The sequence below is a fragment of the Chanodichthys erythropterus genome, chromosome 18 (assembly GCF_024489055.1).
Source record: "Chanodichthys erythropterus isolate Z2021 chromosome 18, ASM2448905v1, whole genome shotgun sequence".
Taxonomy (NCBI): domain Eukaryota; kingdom Metazoa; phylum Chordata; class Actinopteri; order Cypriniformes; family Xenocyprididae; genus Chanodichthys; species Chanodichthys erythropterus.
In genome coordinates, this window is record NC_090238.1 from 32,880,631 (window position 1) to 32,904,482 (window position 23,852).

General features: G+C 38.8%; 1 protein-coding gene across 4 annotated transcripts in view; it reads left to right on the forward strand.

Annotated features, from left to right (window-relative positions):
* Positions 1–23,852, forward strand: part of pals1a (protein associated with LIN7 1, MAGUK p55 family member a) — a 33,383-nt gene that overhangs the window by 6,089 nt on the left and 3,442 nt on the right. Inside the window, exons 2-15 of one of the 4 annotated variants that reach the window (XM_067367600.1) lie at positions 1,129–1,199; positions 8,067–8,192; positions 11,687–12,209; positions 14,238–14,446; positions 18,486–18,563; positions 18,760–18,909; positions 19,002–19,163; positions 20,075–20,152; positions 20,246–20,429; positions 21,643–21,714; positions 21,800–21,871; positions 22,061–22,228; positions 22,317–22,519; positions 23,310–23,420. In XM_067367600.1, the coding sequence (XP_067223701.1) occupies positions 11,750–12,209; positions 14,238–14,446; positions 18,486–18,563; positions 18,760–18,909; positions 19,002–19,163; positions 20,075–20,152; positions 20,246–20,429; positions 21,643–21,714; positions 21,800–21,871; positions 22,061–22,228; positions 22,317–22,519; positions 23,310–23,420 (1,947 nt within the window). In that variant the 5' untranslated portion in view covers positions 1,129–1,199; positions 8,067–8,192; positions 11,687–11,749. Of the gene's footprint in view, positions 1–1,128; positions 1,200–1,526; positions 1,545–8,066; positions 8,193–11,686; positions 12,210–14,237; positions 14,447–18,485; positions 18,564–18,759; positions 18,910–19,001; positions 19,164–20,074; positions 20,153–20,245; positions 20,430–21,642; positions 21,715–21,799; positions 21,872–22,060; positions 22,229–22,316; positions 22,520–23,309; positions 23,421–23,852 lie in introns of those variants that run through there. The other 3 variants (XM_067367601.1, XM_067367599.1, XM_067367602.1) reach the window with 3 other exon arrangements.

The following is a 23,852-nucleotide window of genomic DNA, read 5'->3' on the forward strand; positions in this document are numbered from 1 at the left end:
TCAGCATGTTGAATTTTTACGATTTGAGATCTTGGAGAAATGGCTCCGACATTCCTCCAAGCAGATTCAGTCACTCTTAAAGGGGCTCTATGTAATAATGATCAAAATAAGTACTGCAGTCCAAATTCAAAATATTGTTTGGCCCGCCCCCTCGTTCAAAGACGCGTGTTGCCAGCAACAGTAGGTAGCGCAATTGAAAGCTGAGGAGACTTGCACACTGTAAGCTGATGAGTTGATTTATCTGTTTTAATATGCTGTCTTTCATAGAGATATTTAGATGGATGCAAAGGCTTTTTAGGTCAAGTAGGATCTGTGATTCTCCGACCCAGTTTGTTTGCTGTTTTTCATGGTTGCAATATGCGGTGTTCTCCACCAACTGGCAAACTGATGTCGAAATACTATTGGATAGTAAACTGGCAGCACACGGTTTCACACAGACCAAAACAAAGACAGACATTCCGACACGGAACACAAATTTTCAAAGTAGAATATCTGGCTGTAGCATTGTTTTTCTGAGAAACAAGTAGGTGAACTTAGCATGTTTCCTAAATATCTCCAAACATATTGGGGTATTTTTATGCTTTATTAAAGTAAAAATCTTACATAGAGCCCCTTTAAGACACCTCACACCACAGGAAAATCTGATAAGATAATCTGTAGAACCATCAAGATAATCAGGACTTTATCTAGGGCTTTCAGAAGGGGAGAAATTGTCCCAAAATAGCCCTGAATATCTTGTAGTGTGTGGCCAGATTAAGCAACAGTGGAAGCATAGACATTTGAGCCTAGGATTCAGAAGGCAGTATCCAAAACATGGTGTACGTTGATGTTCCCACGGTTTGAGAGGTGGAGCCTGGCAGTCTTGTTTCCACCTGTCGGTAATTTATTCTCCAAACATATTTCCATGCACATGACTTTTTGAATGTCTTCTATGGAAGTTGTCAACTGAAGGCAAGTAGAATAGTTTACTTATTAAGGTCATCTGCAGGTTTTATTTTCTGTTCCTGCACTGCAAAGGCCAAAAGTGATTCATCCCTGCATGCTGGTGTTGTCCTTTACATACCATGCTGTTTCCACAAATTTTCCCTCTGTTTGTCTCTTTCCCTCTCTTTTCCACTCTCTCTCCAGCATTGCTCTCCCTCCTGGTACTAAGTGGTACGTGGCCGATTCTTAGGAGCCTGGAATCTGGAATTTTTTTGGTACGCAAACACAGGGTGTTGGAATGTTGAGCTGGAGCTTTGGAGAAGATAACGATCCTGGTCTGTTTCTCCTCTGCAGTGACAGCCATGGAAGTGTCGGCCTGTCCAGCTTCCCTCTCTCCTGCATGATGTCTTTCCAGACATCTGCTTTTCTCTTGTGCGTTTTCCAGTTCTCTGATGAGAAAGATTCATATATGTGAGGTGTCAGTTAACTTAGTTTTTTTTTTTCAGTGTAAAGGTGTGGTGGACCCCAGAGTTTTCATATATTTCATATAGTTATAAAACCTACTGAAGGGGGATGAAGGGAAAAGAGCTCCGGTCCCTCCCTGTCGCAGAATTCAGCAGGTACTGTTTTCCATACTTGCCACTCCTCAGGACGAGCCGTTTCATGTCTATCAGAGTAACAGGTTCATCCTGTGTAGGGCCGAGGCTGCCAGGCCAAGGAAAAAAACATCCTTCATGTGAATAATGCATGTTGTTCAGTGCGTTAAGTGGAGCTCTTTGCCGTTTAAGCTAACAGGTCATAAGAGCTGCGGTATTGTGATGAATTCATTTTTATAAACTGACTGAGGCTAGAAACTATTGGTTGATTTTGTTTATATAATTATAAAAATGTAAAGGGTCCACACATAATTAGCTGAACTTTCAGAGCAGCTTTGAAACATGGAGTTTGTATGGAGGATCACATATAGTGAGCCACCATACACTACTTACGGACAGATTGGATTGCCGCTCGCAATCTTTGAAGCATGCAGCATGTGCAGATTATTATTTAAAAATTGCACAATAGTCACAATAGATGAACAACTTTAAGAACCTGAAGAACAACTAATAAACTAGACTAATATAAATTTCAAACACTATTAAATACAAGTATACAGTCAGTAATGCAATAAGAACAAATAAGCAGAATAGCAATAGCACAAATAAATACAAAGTTCAGAAATTAAAATCAAATGTAAAATAACACTGCATAGTTTTCTTTTTATAAATAAAATATAGATTACTCATTAAATTTAAAAAAGTTTTTCAGTCAAGATCGGTGAGTGGTTTTGTCTTTTGTTGTTTAGTAGTAATGACAGACAGCAGGAGGTATATTAGGCTGCTGTCACTTTAAGAGCGAATGCACTGATCCAATACACTGTTACACATGCGTTTTCTTTCTCAACTGTTCAACTTCACTTATGACGTAACTGTTTACGAGGATATTTTGACATCATTTTGTGTGTATTTGTCTTTTCAAGCCTAAGACGTGAAGTAGAATTCAGTATTTAGGTACTATATAAGAGGCAGCTTTTTGTGAGTGCCGAATTGGGTCCTCTTATGAGTCTTCTTGGGCTTGCATGGTTTAACTACATTAAAATGTGCACACAGTAGGGCTGCACGATTAATCAAACGATTAGGGAAAAAAAACCATTGAAATCACACTTACACGATGTGGCTTAGTGCAATTATAAAATCGCAAAGCTTTGATTATTTTTATTTTTTTTTTTTATGTGCGGCTTGTCAATGAAGTATGGCTCCAAATGCGAATCCATCAGAAAGCACTGCGAATTTGAATCGCTTATAATGTGCATTTGAAAAAACAACACGTGTAAAACATCTTTCCAGACATGAGAAGCATTTATTAACATCTTGTCCAACAAAAGACAACATTTAATAACATACTTTTACTCAATCAAAACGTTTTAATCTTCTGTTTATGAAAGCTACAGCAATAGTTTGGGATTTCTTGGAATGACACGTGTTCTACTTTGGCAGCAGGGCATATTTGCAGTTTCTGCGCAAAAATACCCTCTGGCTTTCACATGGAGAAGCATTTACTGTTGATCACAGAGCCGTACAGCTCTGACAAGCTGCGCATAAAATAATCGCAGCATTTGCCAAATCGGCCCAAGCCCTAGCACACAGGAATTGATAAAATGGAATCAGAATTTAAATTTTATAACAAGTATCCAAGATTCCAGAATTCGATTCCCAACCCTAGGAGATAGTTCACCCAAGAATGAAAATTCTGTCATCGTTTACTCTCCTTCATACTCTCCTTCCAAACCCATAAGACTTTCATCCATCTTCAAAACACAAATGGGGATATATTTAATGAAACCAGACAGATTTATATGCCTCCATTGAAAGTTCGTTCATCTAAAACTTTCATGCTTTAAAAAATTCATAAAATATTAAAATAAATTCATATGAATCGAGCGGTTTAACCCAAGTCTTCTGAAGAGAGTTGATAGATCTCATCAAATATGGTAAACATAAGCTCATCTCTACTTGCTTGACATATGCAAACAATCTTCACACTTCCTTGTGGAAGCTCAAACCTACTCTCATGCGTCAAGCAAGCACATTTGCGCTTCCATTTACCATAATTTTTGTGCTTTGTAATGTTGATCAGTTTTTACATGTGAAAATAAGCCTAAATTAAATCTGTTTATCATGTAAAGTGATCACTTCTCTTTAGAAGACTTGGATTAAACTGCTTGATTCATATGGAGTTTTTGAAGCATCAGAGTTTTGGTTTTGGTTGAATATACTTTCAATGGAGGAACAAAAATGTCTATTTTATTAAAAATATCTTTATTTGTGTTTTGAAGAAAAACAAAGGTGTTGTGGGTTTGAAATGACATGAAGCTGATCATCTAATAACAGAATTTTCATTTTTGGCTGAACTGTGCTTTGTGGAAATCAAAGGGCATTGCACATCTTTTAATTTTTATGATTAGTGGCTGAAGATCTCAAATTATAGCCAACAGAGCTAGTCAAAATACCTGCTACTAGTCTAAATAACTGTAAAGTGGAATATGAATTTGTTTGTTTTTCACTTTGACATTAGCGAAACTACTCTATTACAAAATCTTGCCAGGAATGCAGCCGTTGAGAGGCCGTCATGTTTATTGCGTAGTGTGTTCACAGCCGCAGTATCTGTGAGGACCGTTTCCCAGGTGGAATGAAAAACAACAGGGTTGTTGACACAGTGCCCACTAATGCTCACGTCTCATTTGCTGCCTTCGGGCCAGCCGTGCTGCACCTGCTCTGGCTAGAAACACCTGCATTCACCACAGACGTGCTCTTCCTAATCTACCCCGCCTCATATCTGGTCTTCCACGCTGAGAAATATTATCCTTGCCTTTGGCATTTATCAGAGATCAGCCTGATGATTTAGCCAATAAAGGCTAATGTTTGGATTTGGGTTGGTTTACTACATCAGTGTAAAGTGCAGATTCTATTAGTACGAGCCCAGATGTCCCTATTCCCCGTTTAAGAGGCCAGAGGCTTAGTGTGCTGATGCCGAGCTGTAGTTGAGTCGTGGCCAGCCAGTCGCTGAATGGAACAGGAGGGTCTGAAGTAGGCTACTTAAGCTCTTGAACAGCAGATGGTTCGAGGCTTTATTTATATGTTTTTCAGTCTTGAGGCTCTCCACTGCGTGTTGTGTCATCAAGTAGGGGGGAAGGGGAAACATCCTTAAGACGGTCCGTATTGGTGTGAGATTGTTTGTGTTCATACTTGTGTGCGATCTGTAACACAGCCCTAACCAAAGCCTCTTTGCACGGCACCAGGGTACAGAATGACCTTATTGGTACAAGTATTGAATTTTCATATCCCAATAATTGCTAAAGCTATTATCATGGTATTATCAAAACTGCAAAACAGGTTTAGCGATAAACAAACATTAATGTTTTTCTATTAGTTTTAGTTTGCAAGTTACTTTTTAAGGCCAATTCGCACTGCACCAACAGATGGTGAACAATCACCAAATTACAGTACGCCAATTCTCAGACATTCCCCAACCCCTACAAATGACGATGGAACATGTTCAATTGGTGAAAACAAGCGCCGACCACTGATCTGGCAAAACTGGACGAAGTGTCTGTTGCCATTGGTCAGCGTCTGTTGGTTAACTTAAATGTATTTTGGCCTTTTAAATAAAAACATTTCAAATTAAGTAAGTTTGAAATGAACATTTAAATAAATAAAATAAATATGTGCTTGTAAGAAGAGTGGTTTGCTGAAGGGCTGGGACAATGATGGATGAGTGCTGCCCTTCTCCTGACAGTGCACATTTACAGTATAAAGAACCTGTTAGGGCTGGGTGGTACATTGACTTTGAATGATTGGTATGATTTGTTAGGGGAGTGAATCTGCATAGAAAATAATAAACAAATTACAAAATTTAGATTTACAAAATTAGATATATACAATAGAACAAAGATACAAATGAAATAAACAGTGCTTTATGTTTTTCAGGTAAATCTAACAGTATCGTATTGTTGAGTAAATCTCTACAATTAATCTGAGAATCATGTGCAACTGTGAAACTGTGTGGCCTGGTCCCTGCGGATCATGGATCAACTACGATCCCTATACTTGACATCGCACATCCTGTGGCATGGCTATCGTGGATGCACACATTGCAATGTCGATGCTAAAATGTTGTGCAGCCCTAGTAATAATGGAACAACCGTTTTAAAGCAGGATCTGCATTTTTGGGGGGTTTAAATAAAATATTTTTGTTTTAAAAAGGCAGTAAAGAAACTACTTTGTACACTTTGCGACTCCTTTCCTTGTAAAATAAAATTAACTTGATTTTCACAAGTCGGGCAAATTTGCAATAGCGGTTTAGCTTTTTGACAAGCCAAAAATGTCCATCTCTAAATAACATGTAATTTATTTAAGCTACAAAATAAACTTAATTCTGTACAATATGAGTATAAAGCATTTCGAACATCTCCAGAATATTTTATAATTACCCAAAAATTAACCATGTTGGGTTGAAAATGGACAAACCCAGCAATTGGGTTGTTTTAACCCTGGAGTTGGATTAAATGTTTGCCCAGCCTGCTGAGTAATTTTATTTAAATCCACTATTGTTTAAAAATTACTGTATTGCTTGCTTAAAATGAAATTAAAATTAATGTTGGAAATGAACATTTATTAATGTTAAAATGTTAAATTTAATTAATAATAATTCAACAATAAAAAAGTATTAAACTGCTAAATAATGTTCACCTTTTGATTATTGTTGTTGTCTCTAGTAATAATGTATCTGATTTTTAATTTCCAAACTATTTTGGCTTCATTTTAAGCCAGACATATTATAATTTTTAAACAATAGTCGGGTTAAATAACTGCCCAGCACGTTGGGCAAACATTTAAAGGATTAGTTCACTTTCAAATAAAATTTTCCTGATAATTTACTCACCCCCATGTCATCCAAGATGTCCATGTCCTTCTTTCTTCATTTCGAAAAGAAATGAATACGTCATTGCTTTTTTGAGAAAAGGGAGAAAATGGTCTTTTGCCCTGAAACAAAGCATCTTCCATACCCATTGTGTACAATATTAAAAGAAACTGAACAACTCACTTTGTAGAAAATAGAGATTCTAAAAATTTGGCTAATGGATTTATTATGTCATAATAATGTCATGTAAAACCATGTTGCATTTCCTAAACAAAAATTGTGGCCAACTTTCCAAAAACTCAATAAATTTCTTTGTCAAAGCCAATTTTTCCTTCCAGTTGGCTGTTGGTGAGTGTTAATTTTGGACCTTGTACAACACTATACCTCAGTCGTCCATCTAAGCCACACTGAAAGATAGATGTCTGTTATGTAAATGTACGGGGCTTTTTGGCATGGTCATTTGGGGGATTGTTTGATTTGGCTCAGTATTGCTTATTGGAAACCACCTTAATGACATCAGCATAAGTACCTAAATGTAGGGAGTGTGTGGTGCTCACGTGGTTGTTGGCTACGTTCAAGCTACATCTGTGTGTAGGTGTAAGGCTACAATCCTCTTACCTTTTTATAGGAGCGAATAAATTGGATTTTCTCCTGTCGATATCAGCACAGCTGCATCCAAACAAACAACAGTGGCTTAGAGGTCTTAATGAAATAAATCTCTGTTTAAAGCTGGCCTGTTTTTCAGCTCTTGTTCTTTTATGTCTTAATGTAACCTTGACTTCGGTTTACACTAGTAATCAGGTATTGAGGTTGCATGAGAAAGTGTATGCATGCAGACGTTCACAATAGAGCCCTTATATTGGTCTGGTCTGCTGAGGAATGTCATTCCCAGGCTGTTTTGCATTCCTGCCGTGTGCATTATGGGATTGTTGCTCCATCATTGCACAGCAATGACCTCAGAGATGGCTGTGTGAATTATAATGGAGGCATGCAGGAACTATAAACAAAAATATATTGGCAAAGCTGCGTTTTCAGCAGTCATTACTCCAGTCTTCAGTGTCACATGATCCTTCAGAAATTATTCTGATATGCTGATTTGGTGCTCAAGAAACATTTCTTATGATTATCAAGTGTTCAAAACAGTTAATATTTTTGTGGAAAATGAAACTGAAAATAAAGAAAGAAAAGAAATTAATTTCTTGTTTCTTGAGCATTAAATGAGCATATTAGAATGATTTCTAGAGGATCATGTGACACCGAAGACTGGAGTAATGATGCTAAAAATTCAGCTTTACATCACAGGAACAAATTACATATTAAAAGATATTAAAATGGAAAACAGTTATTTAAAATTGGAATAATATTTCACAATATTTCAGTTTTTTCTGTATTTTTGATCAAATAAATGCAGTGTTGCTGAGCATGAGAGACTTTTTCAAAAACATTTAAATAACTTTTGACCGGTAGTGTGTATGTGTATATTATTAGCATTTATTGTAGACTGTGCAGTCCTTTACTCTTGTCTGTGACAAATCAGGACAGATTAGCATTTACTCTACAAATGCAGTGTGGTCACCTGCATTTAGTGCCATTCGCTTTTGATCTGATCACAGATACGGATCTTAATGACGTGCAAATGAGGTCAAGCTGTCACCTGCACTCACAATTTTTCTCTATTTCAGGAGGGGTCAACAGAAACAGACTTTAAGCATTCAAGTGAAGAGAGGAGGAAGACAGGTCAGAACTGACAAGAGAGGAGACCCTGCTACAATCTGGAGGGCTTATCCTGGGTTGACTGGCAAACACGGGTGAGGACCCCCGTGTAGCTTCTCCCTCTGTGTGTGTGTGTCTTTGTGTTTTCGTCCTTTGGTTCTCAGTCCTCGGGACCTCCCGCCCACAGACAAAGCTGTTGTCATGGCAACGTGTTAGGCAGTCGTGCGGCACAGAAATCTCAGAGTGGTCTTAACGGGAGGAGGGGAAACTGAGGGAGGGCATGGCAGAAGTGAGGGGAGCAGTGCATTAGTGAAGAGTGAAGCTAGACTAAATGAGGGATAGTGCTAAAGATAAGAGAGGTTCTGTATCAGACGGTCAGATTGAGAGGCAGAGTGAATCAAGAGTTTCCCAGAAACTACAGTGATTTCATCTCAGCCATCACTTATGCTGTAACAAACTTCTGTAATCAGCACTGCTTTACTTCCTGACTCCAACAAGATGGGATCTAAGATGATGCATTTGGGCAGGCTGGACTTTTGAAATGTTTTGAAATTGCTTTTAGCACTCCCAAAATTAGCTTGCGGCTTTTCAGGCTCAAGTGAGTTCAAGAATCAAGAATAGTTCACACAAATATTAAAATTTGTCATAATTTACTCCCTATTATGTTGATCCAAACCTAGGACTTATAGTAAGCAAAAGGACAATCAAACATTTTATATTTAGTATATTTAGTTTTTAAAATATAATAACATTTTATGTGTTTTATAGCGGTTGTACCGAATTACATGATGTTTCGGGACATGCGTATGAGCAAGTGAAAGCATGAATTTTTCAAATAGTTAAAAGAAAGTTGGTTATTTTGCTTCACGACCTTGTGGTCATTTGCAGATGTCACATCCTGTCACATGATAATGACTGCATGACTTGATCCAAAATGGTCTCTTTTATATTGGTTACTATATACATTTATTACATTTTAAGATATTTTAATCACAAAAGAAATGACTGTATTGACCTTTGGACGGTTAAACCAAATGACCTTTTGACACTTCAAAATCTTTAAAATACCTTTATATGTAGCAAAATATAATTAAAACCTTTTGGATTCCATGAAAGAGATCTAGTTGTACTACCTTACATACATCGTATGTCACATCTTTGTTTATTATTATTATTATTAAGTCCTTTGGACAAAAAAATGACCCTTCACATCATTGACCATATATAATATATATATTATGTATATACATCATGGAAATGCTGGTCAAAATTATTACTTCAGTTTCCATATCCATATAAGACCCTTACCTGTCAGGGTGTCAGAAACATTTTATTATATTTATGATATTTCATCACAGCATGGGCAGGTTCATATTGTGTGCCCGTAGTGGGAGTAGTTAGAGAAGTTAGGAATGAGCAGAGTGGAATGGAGGAGGGGTAGATGAAGGGACAAAGGTTATCCTTTATCCTCACTGTGCAGTCTTTTCTTTATCCTATGGGATGGGTTTTCCTGGAAGAAGACGGCCATTTTACGTGGTATCACTGTCTCATGCATAATTCAGCGGTAGAGCGTTGGCATCTCAAGTCAGTGGCAAACACTTAAGTCCTAAATATTCTTCCATGAACACTCTCATTACAAGAGCTTCTTCCAGCGTCTCCCTCAAATGCACGCCTCAACACCTGACTCACTGAGTGACAGAGCCGTGACTCAGGGCTGTTTGTTACTGGAAACTGTCTGAGAAGATGGAAGGAAAGGCTTGAGGGGTCAAGGGTCAGGGCCGCTCACATCTACAAGGTCTTGTTGGGGGTGAGAAAGCGAGTTGGGGTTTTCTGAAAAGTGTCAGCTGTCAGAAATGGGTATGATGAAGGGGCAGATAACACAGTGATCTGGCCTGTCTCAGACAGCTGACACAGCACTCACAACTACAAGGCCATCACAGTGGGGAGGAGGACTGTGTGGCTGTTTGTTTATCGCTCTGAGCCTTTACCGTGAGGACAGCTTATTTTGTCCTCGTATTGTGCAGGTTTTGACACAGCTCTTTAAATAACTGTACACTCATAGAGGACTGAATGCCATAAATAGCACTGTACTTTATCAGCTGTGTTGAATAAGGGTTTAGTAATAAAAAAGAAAACTTCCTGTTGTTTTTGTGTTTTGCAAATGCATTGTTTTAGTGGATAATGTCGAATACTCCTCATGCTGACCTGTGTTTGAGTCCATCCTGGGTCTTATCCCAAACCCATTCCCCTTTCTCCCCATCTACTTCCTGTCAAAACACCAGAAAAACCAAACAAAGCAAAAAACTAGGCGTTAAATCAACTATATAGATAGATTGATAGGCTCTTTGATCTATTAATTGATTGATTTTGACATTTTCTGAAAGAAATGAGTGGTGCTTGCCTGGGCAAAACTTGTCACCATGATGCTAATGCATTGTGGATATTTAGCAGAGCATTATGCAGTTGCTAAGGTGTTCTATAGCATGAGGTTTTGAAGTGCTTTTTGGGTGGTCACTGATCTAAAGTGTGCAACTAAGGCAACAAATTAATGTCGTCAAAAGTACAGACACTATTTTTAAATTTTACCAAATTTAAAAAATTGTAACGACACCAGCATTTCCCCTTAGCATTTTGAGCTCTGTTGAGCGGATTGGCCAGTGTGTTCACACGCTCAACAGATATGCCTGTGATTGGCTACAATTATAAATGCTTCAAAAACATATTGTAACTAGACATCTTTGACACTCTTTACTCACACAGACACACATGGTAGCGTTTGAAAGCAGCCGTCTATCAGCGGAACCATCTATCAACGGATATATTTGGGATCCGCTGAAAGATGCCTGATCTCAAACGCTTCTGTGTATATCTGTGTAGGCACTCGATGAAGAACGTCAAAACATGTCTATTATTTGTATTGTACAATGACCCAAACTAAGAGCGGATGTAGAGATGATGTTTGTGTGAAGCAGCATTAACTGCGACCTGCCCTAAGATAATGAAAACATTGTACACAAGCTGTTTGCATGTAAATGAACACAGTGCGATGCTTCACTCTGAAATGCAATGCACATATATTTATTTTATTAACTCGCAGAGCAGACTAATTTTGACATTAATTAGGGGTGTGGTGAGAGACTGTTAGTAAAACAAAGTATTTTTATTTTCGAATATTAATTACAGGTTGAATATTCAAATATTTGTGCACACCCCTAGCGAGTCATGTGTCTCTGGTCTCGAGATATTGCATCATTCCCTCCTTCAATGCAAGTCTATGGGATTTTTGTTTTGTTTTGTTTTGTTTAAACGTATGCCAAAAGAAAATCATAAGTCTGATCCCTTAATAGCAGCTCTGTCCTCAAGCCACATGATTTGATGAATCATTCATGTCTGTAGCACAAACAGTTCTGAAAAAAAAATATGAATTAAGTTTAAAACTTATGGTTAGGGTTAGAGTGCATCAAGCTTTTCCGTCCATATAAATGTGTTATTAGGTGGTATTTTAAATGAATAGATAATGTATATAAATACATGTTGTGAAATACATGGTTGTGGAAGACTCCTCTAACCGCAGTTCCTTCTCTTCCAGGTGTGGCTCTCTGTCTGGAGCTACTGACCTCAGCCCTGCTGTCATGGCCTCAGCCCTCAAACCATGCAGAAAGCACCCCTCCTAACCCTCATACCTCACACACACTCACACCACACTTCACCACACACGCGCACAGCCATGATGACCACCTCCCACATGAACGGATATGTGACCGAGTCAGATGGCGGGGGAGGGAGCGGCGGAGGCACTGACATCTTGGAGGAGGTGGTTCAGAGGCACAGGGAGATGGCAGTGGACTGTCCCAGCGAGCTGGGTGCTCGCACCCTGCCCGTCAGACGCAGCGCCCAGCTGGAAAGGATCCGTCAGCAGCAGGAGGACCGCAGGAGACGAGAGGAAGAGGGCCGCAACCGGCAGGAACTCGACCTCAACTCGTCCATGCGCCTCAAGAAACTCTCCCAGAATCCCAAAGTGGGCATCGATAACCCCACCTTTGAGCAAATGGAAGGTCCCGGTGGCTCCATAGGTGGTCTGCAGAGCCTCACCGCACCACCAGCTTTACTAGGTGGGTGTGATAAACTGCTAATGAGCATTTGTTTCCAAATATCGCCACTATAAACCCACCCATGACGTGCAGAGCAAGCAGCGGGATTGTTTGTGGGTTATTAGAGCCTACGTATTGAGTCATGGTGCCTATGTGGGTGATACAAGTTTAAATTTGGCTTGCAACATTTCCAGTTTTCAATTCCTTTTTCTTCTCCTCATTGTTTCTGTCTTCTGTCCATTAGTGATAGACTGACTTTTTTGTTAAGTACAACTAATAAAAATCATCAGTCATTTTCATTAATTGAAATAAAATAAAATATCAATATTAGATAAACTTGAATGAAAATTAGAAATGTTGAAGTACAAAATCACTAAAATATAAACAAAGCTAAATAGAAATAAATGTCTAAAAAAATAACAATTACTAAAACTAAAACAGAAACAGCTAAATAGAAATGAAAAAATTAAATTACTAAAAAATAGCAAATTACTAAAACATAAACAAAACTAAAAAGAAATGAAAAAATTAAATTACAAAAAAAAAACAGTTGCTAAAACTTCAACTATAGTAGTCAACATTTGAAGTGGATCAAAAAAAGTTAATCAACTTAGAAAGGTATTGATCCACTTATAATGCTGACTACTGTAAATCAAAATTGAAGGTGTAGAATTAAAAGCTATTTCAAAATATTACGTACTATAATAGTAATAATACTAAAAAAACTGCAAATATGCAGTGACATTCAGACTTTTTGAAATATACACATAGAGTCCAAGAAAGAACAGTCATCCACTGCTCTCCACAGTCTCATCAAATAAAAAGTGACAAAAAGCAAGGAACATTTATGGTAATGTGAGGTTGAATCTGAATCCGAGTAACTGAAGGGCACTTGACTGCTAAAATCAGCATGCATGAGTGAAGTCATTCTTAGAGGAGGCAAAGAGCCGTGTTTCTGATGACTAAGAGTGTTCAAGAGCCAAAGAGCCACTGGACTTGAAACTAAATGGGGACAAAAGTCCATTTATATGCCCCATCATTTTAATATCCTTTTTAGCTATTTTTTCACCTTTCTTTGCTTTCCTCAACAAGACAACCTTATACTCTGTCTCTTTAGCTCCTCTCTGCATGAAACCTCTCACAGGAATTTAATTCTTCAGATCAGACAGACACACACATGCTCAGCTCCTCCAGTGAATTCTTGCTTTTGAATAGATCTCCATTAGGGGAAATCCAGCATGCATGGCAAGGAAGAACGAAGTGAGTTACTGTGCAAATGAGAGGGGCACTTGGAGTTTCTGCTGAAAGTCATGGCCGAGGGATGTGTGTGAGTGGAATTCCTCAGGGAGGGAGAAGAGGACCATCAGAGGGGGAGGTTAATTAAAAAGCCTTTTATGAAACATTCTGATCCAGACCGCTCTTGCTGTACTGTTTTCTTCGGTTTTCCTTTTTGTTTGTTCCAGTTCATCCCTCTGCAATGTTTGTCACGCTCTCCCTGTGCTGTTTTGGGACAGTCCAAAACTCTTTGTGGCACTAAATTCTCTGTAAAATACATCCCGTCAAGGACAAAGCAAAGGCGACATTTAAGATATTTGATTTGCCCACTAATACCTCTATTAGCCACCCACTTAGACATTACACACCACACAAAGAAAACACACCCACGTCTCACTCCTATTGTGTCTTGCCATTCTCTCATTGTGGCATTAGACACTATAAAGGAGAATTACAGCATAGCTGAAACTTGGTTCGTCAAGGACAACACTAGAATAGCTGAATTACATCTGTGATTTACTCAAACGTTGTGTGGTGTGGATGACGAACAATAAAAATGCTCAATGGGGGGAGTTTTTGCGAGAGGCCATGTCACCAGTTTTCCGGGTGGATGATTCAGAGGTATGTACTGTTGTTCCTCGGTCAAGTCATTGTTTCTTCTGGGGGTTTTGTTTGTTTTTTTTGGTTTGTTTTTGTTGTTTTTTTGCAGGCAGGGTGTTGAGTGATCTGGAAGCACACCTGAGACTAAACTTGTGGTTGTTTTTATACTTTCAGAGCTGGAAGACCTGTTGATGTCCCTCAAGCAGGTGCAGCATAATTTAAATGACTCTCAGAGTCAAGAGGACGTGGAGCTGGTTCTACAGCTTGTCCAGAAGCCTGACTTCCAGAAAGCCTTCAACATTCACAACGCCGTGGCCCACTATATGAACCGGCCCAGCCCCCCCTACCCCCTGACGGACCACGCACAGAGCCTCGCACAAGAGGTGAGCGACACTTTGTTACATACATGGATCGAGGAGTGCCTTACAAAGTCCAAGTGTTAGGATGAGCAGGAAACATGTATAAGAATCATTAACGAATAAGGTTTTTAAAGTGTAAAAAAACATAATGGAGATATAATTAATTTTGAAGGTTTATTAAGTTTTAACAATGAGATTGTGTGTTTTTTTTTTTGTTTTTTTTATCAATTAACACTGCTTTTGTAATTTTTTTACAATATGGACAAAATTCAGTTTTACCGAATCACACTTTTGGTTATACCAAATGACGATATTTTTAAACAATGCTAACAGGCTGATAGGATAATCAAACATTTTATATTTAGTACAAGTTATATTACATTTTCCATGTTTTATAGCAGTTGTACCGAATGACCTGATGTTTCGAGACATGCTTATGAGCAAGTGAAAACATGAATTTGTCAAATAGTTAAAAGAGAATTAGTTACTTTGCTTCACGAACTTGTGGTCCTTTGCAGATGTCTGAATGATGTCACATCCTGTCACATGATAATGACCACATGACTTGATCCAAAATGGTCCCTTTTATATTGGTTACTCTGAATGACATCAATGAAATTCATTTTTCCAGACATTCTTTCTCATAACAAAGCAGCAAAGCAATGATTCAATGAAATGTAATTGTTTTTAATTTTGTGTGTATGGTGTAAATCTGTGTCGAAACAAATTGTTTTGCTGCCTCATTTTGGCCAGGTCACTCCTGTGAAAGAGTCTTTCCTGGTTAAATAAAGGTTAAATTAAAATAAAATAAATAAAAACCACTTCAACACATAATTTTAATTGTTGATATATGATGTTATAAAATCATGCCAGCATAAAAATATATACATTTTAAGATATATTTTAATCACAAAATTCAAAATCTTTAAAATACTTTTATATGTAGCAAAATATAATTAAAAACTTTTGGATTAAATAAAAGAAATCTAGTACTACCTTAAATACTTCAGATGTCATATCTTTGTTTTTTATTATTATTAAGGCCTTTGGACAAAAAATGACCTGACACATAAATTAATACGGATGCTGCAAACATAAGAAATGCTCTGACATATAACCCTAACCTAAAAAGGTACAAAGCTGTCACTGGGGCAGAACCCTAAGATCCAAAAGCTAAAAGGTAGATGAAGAAATACATTATCATGCAAAACTTTGGGGTCAGCAAGATTTATTTTTGTAAGAAAGTAATACATTTATTCAGCAATGATGCATTAAATTAAACTTTGCCATCACAGGATTAAATTACATTTTAAAATATATTAAAATTGTAATTACATTTTGCTGTAATAATAATTTCATATTATATTACTATAATAATATTTTAATATTTTAAAATATTACTGTTTTTCCTCTACTTTCAATCAAATAATTGCAGCCTTGATGAACATAAGAGATTTCTTTCAAAACATAAATTTTGCTGACCCCAAACTTTTGAACGGTAGTGTATTTTGACCCATGAAGAGACAGAAACTCTCTGCAGCTGTGAAGCACAACAGCTTCAGACCTGATATGATGCTTGCACTTTATTACTTTTTTTAGAAGCAGAGAGAGGTGAAATTACACATTGCAAAATGTGTGTGCTATTGTTAACTAATCATTTGTTGATGCTTCTGTTATATTGATTGAATCTGTAACACAGCCTGGAAATCAGTTGGCATCAAAGAACAATTTGGGACTATTTGTTTCCGGTTGTATTGTATGATTCTGTCAACAACACAGATTCAGTTCAGTATTGTAGTCATACAGTCATTTGACAGTGATAAGCTGTCAGTGCATTTCTGCATGTTGGTGCATGTATGTTGTGGGTATCAACAAGTGGTTAGTAAGCTGATGGAACATTACTGCAGTGATTAGTTAACACACCCCACCCAACTCTAAATATAGAGTGATTACCCCACTCTCAGGCTCCTGGTTAAGGGATTAGTTCACTCCAGAATTAAAATTTCTTTTTATGTCTTTCTTTCTTCAGTCGAAAAGAAATTAAGGTTTTGAGGAAAACATTCCAGGATTTTTCTGCATATAGTGGACTTCAACAGATACCAATGGGTTGAAGGTCCAACTTGCAGTTTCAGTGCAGCTTCAAAAGACTTGACATGATCTTAGATGAGGAATAAGGGTCTTATCTAGCAAAATCAGTCAGTCATTTTCTAAAAATTAAAATAAAAAATGAATATACTTTTTAACCACAAATACTGCATGTCCATGTCTTCACGCATTACGTAATCACGTTGGAAAGTTCACGCATAACACAGTAGGATGGGGGGAAAACTCCATCTCATTTTCTCCTCCAGCTTAAAAATCGCCCGACATCATTGTTTTACCCTTTTTTGTCTTTGCACATTCGCTTTGTAAACACGGGGTCGGTACTTCCGCCTACCTCACATTTTTTTTAGAAAATGACTGATCGTTTCGCTAGACAAGACCCTATAGTATATGGACAAAAATCCTTGAATGTTTTCCTCAAAAAACTCAACTGAAGAAAGAAAGACAAACATCTTGGATGACATGGGGGTGAATAAATTATCAGGAAATTTTAATTCTGGAGTGAACAAATCCTTTAACCACCTCTGTTCCATATTACCAACACCTGTAACGAGTAGAAAAAATAAATCATGCACATTGACAACATTTAGTTTGTCTGTTCATATGTATAATTGAGATATAATAATGCTGTGTCAATGCCATTTGACTAATCATAGGAAAATTACGTCATGACAGTGCGATTGCCTGATGGCACAACACATAATTTATAATCCTGAGTAAAGGACTGTTCAGAAGATCTGACATTTGTAGCTGCCCAAATGATTGAGTATGTGCACAAATGATTGGTGAAAAGGCTCTTTAGTTGGAGTCACTCTTGTGTGAAGTGCTAATGAGAGCCTGATATACTCATAGTTGTTGTTTTTGGTTCTCTCAGGACAATACCAGACAGAGAGCTGCCTTGTCCTTCCGTATTCATTAAGACCCAGATCCACTGACCTGTGCTTTGCTCTCACAGTAATACTCTCTCTCGTGGGACAGAGGCAGTGTGGACAGCCTATTCAAATGTGGGCACATCTCATACAGAGCTCATCAAGAGCTTAAATGTTATTTCATCTTCTCATAAATACTGTTTTTCTCAAAGTTCTCCAAAAATGTCCCTTTATATTACATGTTCTATATCCGTAAATTATTTAAACATGGTAGGGTGCAATGACTTGTATCTGTAGGAGCGTTTCAGAAATCTCTTCGAGGCCCCCATTTTTTTTTGAACCCATGATACAAAGCTGTACTGTTTATAAAAACCTAAAGGAAACCTGCTGAAATCACAACTCCTACTTTCTGATATTTTGTTAAAGGGATAGTTCACCCACAAATGTATAGTATCTCATGATTTACTCACCCTCAAGCCATCTTAGGTGTATATGACTATCTTCTTTTAGACAAACACAATCAGAGTTAAATATCTTGGCTCTTCATAGCTTTATAATGGTAGTGAAAGGGGCTCGAGTTTTTGAAGCCCAAAAAGTGCATCTATTCATCATAAAAGTAATCCACTCGGCTCCAGGGGGTTAATAAAGACCTTCTGAAGTGAAGCTGATGGGTTTTTGTAAGAAGAAAAAAAAAAAAAAAAACACTATACATTTATAAACTACAATAACTGGCTTCCGGCAACGGCTGTACAAGAGTCAAGTTCCAGCGGGAAGAGTGACCTCTGACCTGACGTATGAACTATTGACGAAGTGCACAGGATAGAGCAAAACAAAACACCGTTCAAAAATTAGAGAGAAATGTTGGAGGATTTTGTTGCACAGTCCTATTACTTTGTACCAGTTGTGTTAATCTGAAAAAAGTTAGTCATATATACCTAGGATGGCTTGAGGGCAAGTAAATCATTCATTTTTTGTGAACCTATGCCTTTAACAACATCGCTGTAAAAAGTACTTTGACGCATGATACATGTAGTAGTTGTGTTGTATTTATGTGATGACCTGATTGATGATTGTTCAATCTGTCCTCACAGGTCGAGGTCATGATGCACAACAGCTCACAGAAGGATGGACTTGAGCTAAGCAACCTGCTCACGACGCCTCACATGCAGGTCTGTCACCATCACATGTACACACATCCTCACATTCCCCCATATCTCTGCTGTAATCACAATCCTTGTCCAAAGGCCTGAGCTCTTTGAACTCTATAACATGACGTTAAGGTCAGACTTATGTCTGCTCTGTAGAACTCAGTGGCTTTCATCCTGAATATAACCCATCATCTCTGGCTCTCTCTATATCCTCCAGGCACTTATGATGGCCCATGACAGTGTAGCTGAACAAGAGATGCAGCTGGAGCCACTTGTTTCTTCTGTCAATGCAAGTGAGACTCTTACCCAGTGGGGCGGGGAGACTGTCAAAATCGTGCGGATTGAGAAAGCCAAGGACATCCCATTGGTGAGGACGTTCTTTCACTGCCTCTCCTCAGCAAATTATGTACCTCTTGACTTTTGACTCAAGTTTAGCTTAATGTGCATGTATTTATACAGGGAGCGACTGTTAGAAACGATATGGACAGCGTGGTCATCAGCCGCATTGTGAAAGGAGGGGCGGCAGAACGCAGCGGCCTGCTGCACGAAGGAGATGAGATCCTGGAGATCAACGGTGTGGAAATCCGCGGCAAAGACGTCAACGAGGTCTTCGATATCCTGGTAATTAATTTTAAAGAAGGATGGCAGAAGAAGAAAAAGATGTAAAAGCCTGTTAGGTTTTTGATTTTTAAACATTAAAAGGAATAGTTCACCCTCAAGCCATTCTAGGTGTATATGACTATCTTCTTTCAGACGAACACAATCGAAGTTATATTAAAAAATATCTTGGCTCTATCTTGGCTTTATAGTGGTAGTGAATGGGGCTCGAGATTTTGTAGTCCAAAAGTACATCCATCCATCCTAAAAGTAATCCATACAGCTCCAGGGGGTTAATAAAGACCTTCTAAAGTGAAGCAATGCGCTTTTGTAAGAAATATCTATATTTAAAACTTTATAAACTATAATAACTGGCTTCCGGCAATGGCTGTGAGTCTAGTTGGGGGTGGAAGAGTATAACCTCTGACCTGAAGCATGATGTATTGACGAATGCGGAAGCGCAGAGGATTGAACAAAACACTGGTCACGAATTAGAAGTCTAAAATGATCATTTTTAAAGAGAAATTTCGATATAAGAGAAGAGGAGCTTGAGTTTGTTGCCCAGCAATATTTGTTTGAACTGGGTCAGGGGTCGATGGAAAAGTTTTAAATATGGATATTTTTCTCACAAAAACACATTGCTTTGCTTTAGAAGGCCTTTATTAACCTCCTGGAGCCATGTGGATTACTTTTATGATTGGATGCACTTTTTTGGGCTTCTTGAGCCCTCTTCAATACCATTATAAAGCTTGGAAGAGCCAAGATATTTTTTTAATATATCTCTCATTGTGTTCGTCTGAAAGAATATAGTCATATACACCTAGGATGGATTGAGGGTGAGTAAATTATGGGATAATTTTCGTTTTTGGGTGACCTATCCCTTTACGTTAACAAAAAAAAGGTTTTCTGAATGGTTTATGTTGCTGTGTTCACAGGCGGACATGCATGGCGTACTCAGTTTTGTTCTCATCCCCAGCGCGCAGATCAAACCACCTCCCATTAAAGAGACTGTGGTGAGGCCTTCAGTCAGAACTGAATTAATTGTTGCTTAAATGAAGCAGTGTAAAAATAAATCTAATCAATGATTATAACAATATCCCACCCAGATGCACGTGAAGGCGCATTTTGACTACGACCCCTCAGATGACCCCTACGTGCCGTGCCGAGAGCTCGGCCTGTGCTTTCAGAAGGGAGACATCCTCCACATAATCAGCCAGGATGACCCCAACTGGTGGCAGGCCTACAGAGATGGGGATGAAGACAACCAGCCTCTTGCTGGCCTGGTCCCTGGTACACTATCTCACATAATATTCTGTGGATTCAGGTAGGGATGTCCCGATCACGTTTTTTTTGCCCTCGAGTCCGAGTCCGAGTCATTTGATTTTGAGTATCTGCCGATACCGAGTCCCGATCCGATACTTAATAGCCTACATAAAAAAGAATAAAGAAGAGCAAAAAAACAGATCCAGGAACAGTGCTTTTCAGGTTTTTCAGGTATTCGGTTTTCAAATAGTAATCAAATATAAAATATATATTATCTTTACTGTATAAAATAAATAAAGATTAATCATTATTGAAGTTACAAAAACTATTCAGTCAAGAGCAGTGAGTAATTTCTTTGTTATTTGTTGTTTGATTTAACATTAAATACAGGCAGCAGGAATAGTTGTTTTCCCTTTAAGACATGCACGATCCAGTACATATACTGTTACACATGCGCTGTCTTTCTCGACTAATATACGCTCACTTAAGACATAACCGACTATGTTTGCTAGGATACTCGCTAGGACGGGCATGTTGACATAATTTTTGTATGAATGTGGCCGCCGAAGCGCAAGACTTGAAAGAGAACTCAGTATTTGCGCGCTGACTGGAATAAGCGTGTGCGCGCTTCGGATGAGCGCACAGAAATCTTCTCACAGCGCGTGCGAGTTCTCTTTCGCGTCTTGTTCTTTAAGGTTTAAATCAGCAAGGCTTAAACGAGTTAGTTTAAATACAGACAGCAACGTGTGTCAACACCCGGGTGATGACGGCGTAAATGACTGGACATTAGAGCAGACGGCACTCGCAGTTAACAGTTTACAAAGAGTGACTGTTTTGTCCACGCTTTCTGATTATCGTTGTTGTAACGTTTTGCGCATCCATCGACTGAAACATATATTATCTGAACTCTGTCTGTATTCCAAGTTGCTATTTTAAACAAACCATATTAACCAATAGATGCGTCGTCATTCGAGATGGACCGCAGTGCAGGTGCGGTCCGTAATTGGAGAACCGTATGGTTCGATTTTTTACAGAGAACCGTTGCACCCCTAATACATATATATCCGAGTCCTGATCGGGAGGTAATGTCCGATTCCGATCGAGTCTGAAACCACATGATCGGCCCGATTTCCGATCATGTGATCGGATCTGGACATCCCTAGATTCAGGTCTGTGTTTAAATATTTCTAACTAGTTTTTTGACATTACCTTTAATACTTTTTCTCATTTGATTGTCCAGGCAAAAGTTTCCAGCAGCAGAGAGAGGCAATGAAGCAAACCATAGAGGAGGATAAAGAGCCTGAGAAGTCAGGTTAGGGTCGCAGCGGTCATGCACACTCCTAAGCACATACGTGCACAGCTCTTCATTCTCATTAACACTCATCTTCTGTTGTCAGGAAAACTCTGGTGTGCTAAAAAGAACAAGAAGAAGAGAAAGAAGATGCAATACAATGCTAACAAAAATGATGGTGAGTCTCTTCCGACAAATATTGGAATGAAAGTGTACGTGCTGAGTAGTCTTAAAAGGTCTTAAAAGTACTTAAAAGTTGTGCAGTTAGTGCAAAAAATGTGCGTTGCACACTTCATGCATCCCCTAGCTTACGCATTAAAAAAACAATGTATACTTTGGGCTTAAAGTGTTTCTTCTTGCTCTGCAGATTATGATAACGAGGAGATTCTCACATATGAAGAGATGGCACTGTACCACCAGCCAGCCAATCGCAAACGGCCCATCGCTCTAATCGGCCCACCGAACTGTGGGCAAAATGAGCTCAGACAAAGACTCCTCTCAAGTGAGCCGGACAGGTTTGCTGGCGCGGTTCCTCGTAAGTGTCTAAAAAAATTCACTTTTAATTGTTGTTTATCAGCTTATTTTACTGTAAAGTCCTGAACAAGAAACTCTCTTTGCCACAGACACCACACGAAGCCGTCGTGACATTGAGGTGAATGGCCGCGACTACCACTTTGTGTCCCGTCAGGCTTTTGAGATGGACTCTGCGGCAGGGAAGTTCATAGAGTCCGGAGAGTTTGAAAAGAACCTCTACGGTACCAGCACAGACTCGGTCCGACAGGTCATCAACACGGGCAAAATCTGCCTTCTGTGTGTACACACTCAGGTGAGATGGATCTCTTCAGAAACAGCACAGCAATTCCTGGTGACCTCCCAAAACATCCTTGCACAGCGGTGTCCAATCCTGCAGGATTTAGCACACTTGCAGACTTACACCTGCCTGGATGTTTCTAGCGAAACCTTAGTTAGTAGTGTTATCAAAAGTACAGACTTCGGTACCAAGTTGGTACTGAAATTTTAAAAATGTGATGCTTTGAGCGCTGTTGAGCGGATTCGTAAACACCTCTGATTGGCCATTGTGTTCAGGTGCTCATCAGATATGTCTGTAATTGGCTACAATGATCAACACTTTAAAAACATGTTGTAAATAGACATCAATGACGCTCTTCACCAAACGCTTACACAGATAAACACGGGAGCATTTGAAACCAGGCATCTATCAGTGAGCCGGTCCGCTGATAGATGCCAGCTTTCAAATGCTCCCACTCCTGCATTCAAAACGCTTTCTAACACTTCCGTGCGCTTTCAAATGCTACCGTGCGTTGATCATTGTAGCCAATCACAGACATATCTGTTGAGTGTGTGAACACAATGGCCAATCAGAGGTGTTTACGATTACGCTCAACAGTGCTCAATGCGGCATATTTTTTTTTATTTCAGCAACACTATTGATTAGCTGGCTCAGGTTGTGTTTAATTAGGATTGGAGCTAAAATTTTCTGGAAGATGGCCCCCCAGGCGCACCCTTTCCTATCATTTTGGCATTTTTGCAAAGCAAGTACTACATGCATTTCCTTTAGAAATCGTGTTACTCACTATTTTCTTCTCTCTTTTTAGTCTTTGAAGGTGTTGCGCAGCTCAGACCTCAAGCCCTACATCATCTTCATCGCTCCTCCATCCCAGGAGAGATTGAGAGCCCTCTTAGCTAAAGACAACAAAAACCCAAAGGTAAACATCGGCCCTGAAGAATCAACTCTTAGGGGCCATTCACACGTAATGTGACATTGCAATCCATCATGCTGATTTCCCATTGTTGTTCTATAAGCATGCGCTAGTCCAGTGGTTCCCAAATTGGGGTACGCGTACCCCTGGGGGTATGTGACGTGAAAAAAGGGGGTACACGAACAAAATGAGTAAATCATTTAATTCTTCCTTAAAATAATATTACCTCATCATTTAAAGTCAAAAATAACTGTATCCACACAAGCATGGCATGCATATGATAGACTGCGTAGACTGCACGCTGCCTTAAATCGCGCTAAATTACTGTCGTTCTCGACAATGCACCTTTGTACAAGTGGGGATTTAGCACTTACTCGCATGAAGAACAAATACAGACACAGATAATGGATTAATTTCGATTTAAGACTCAAACTTTCT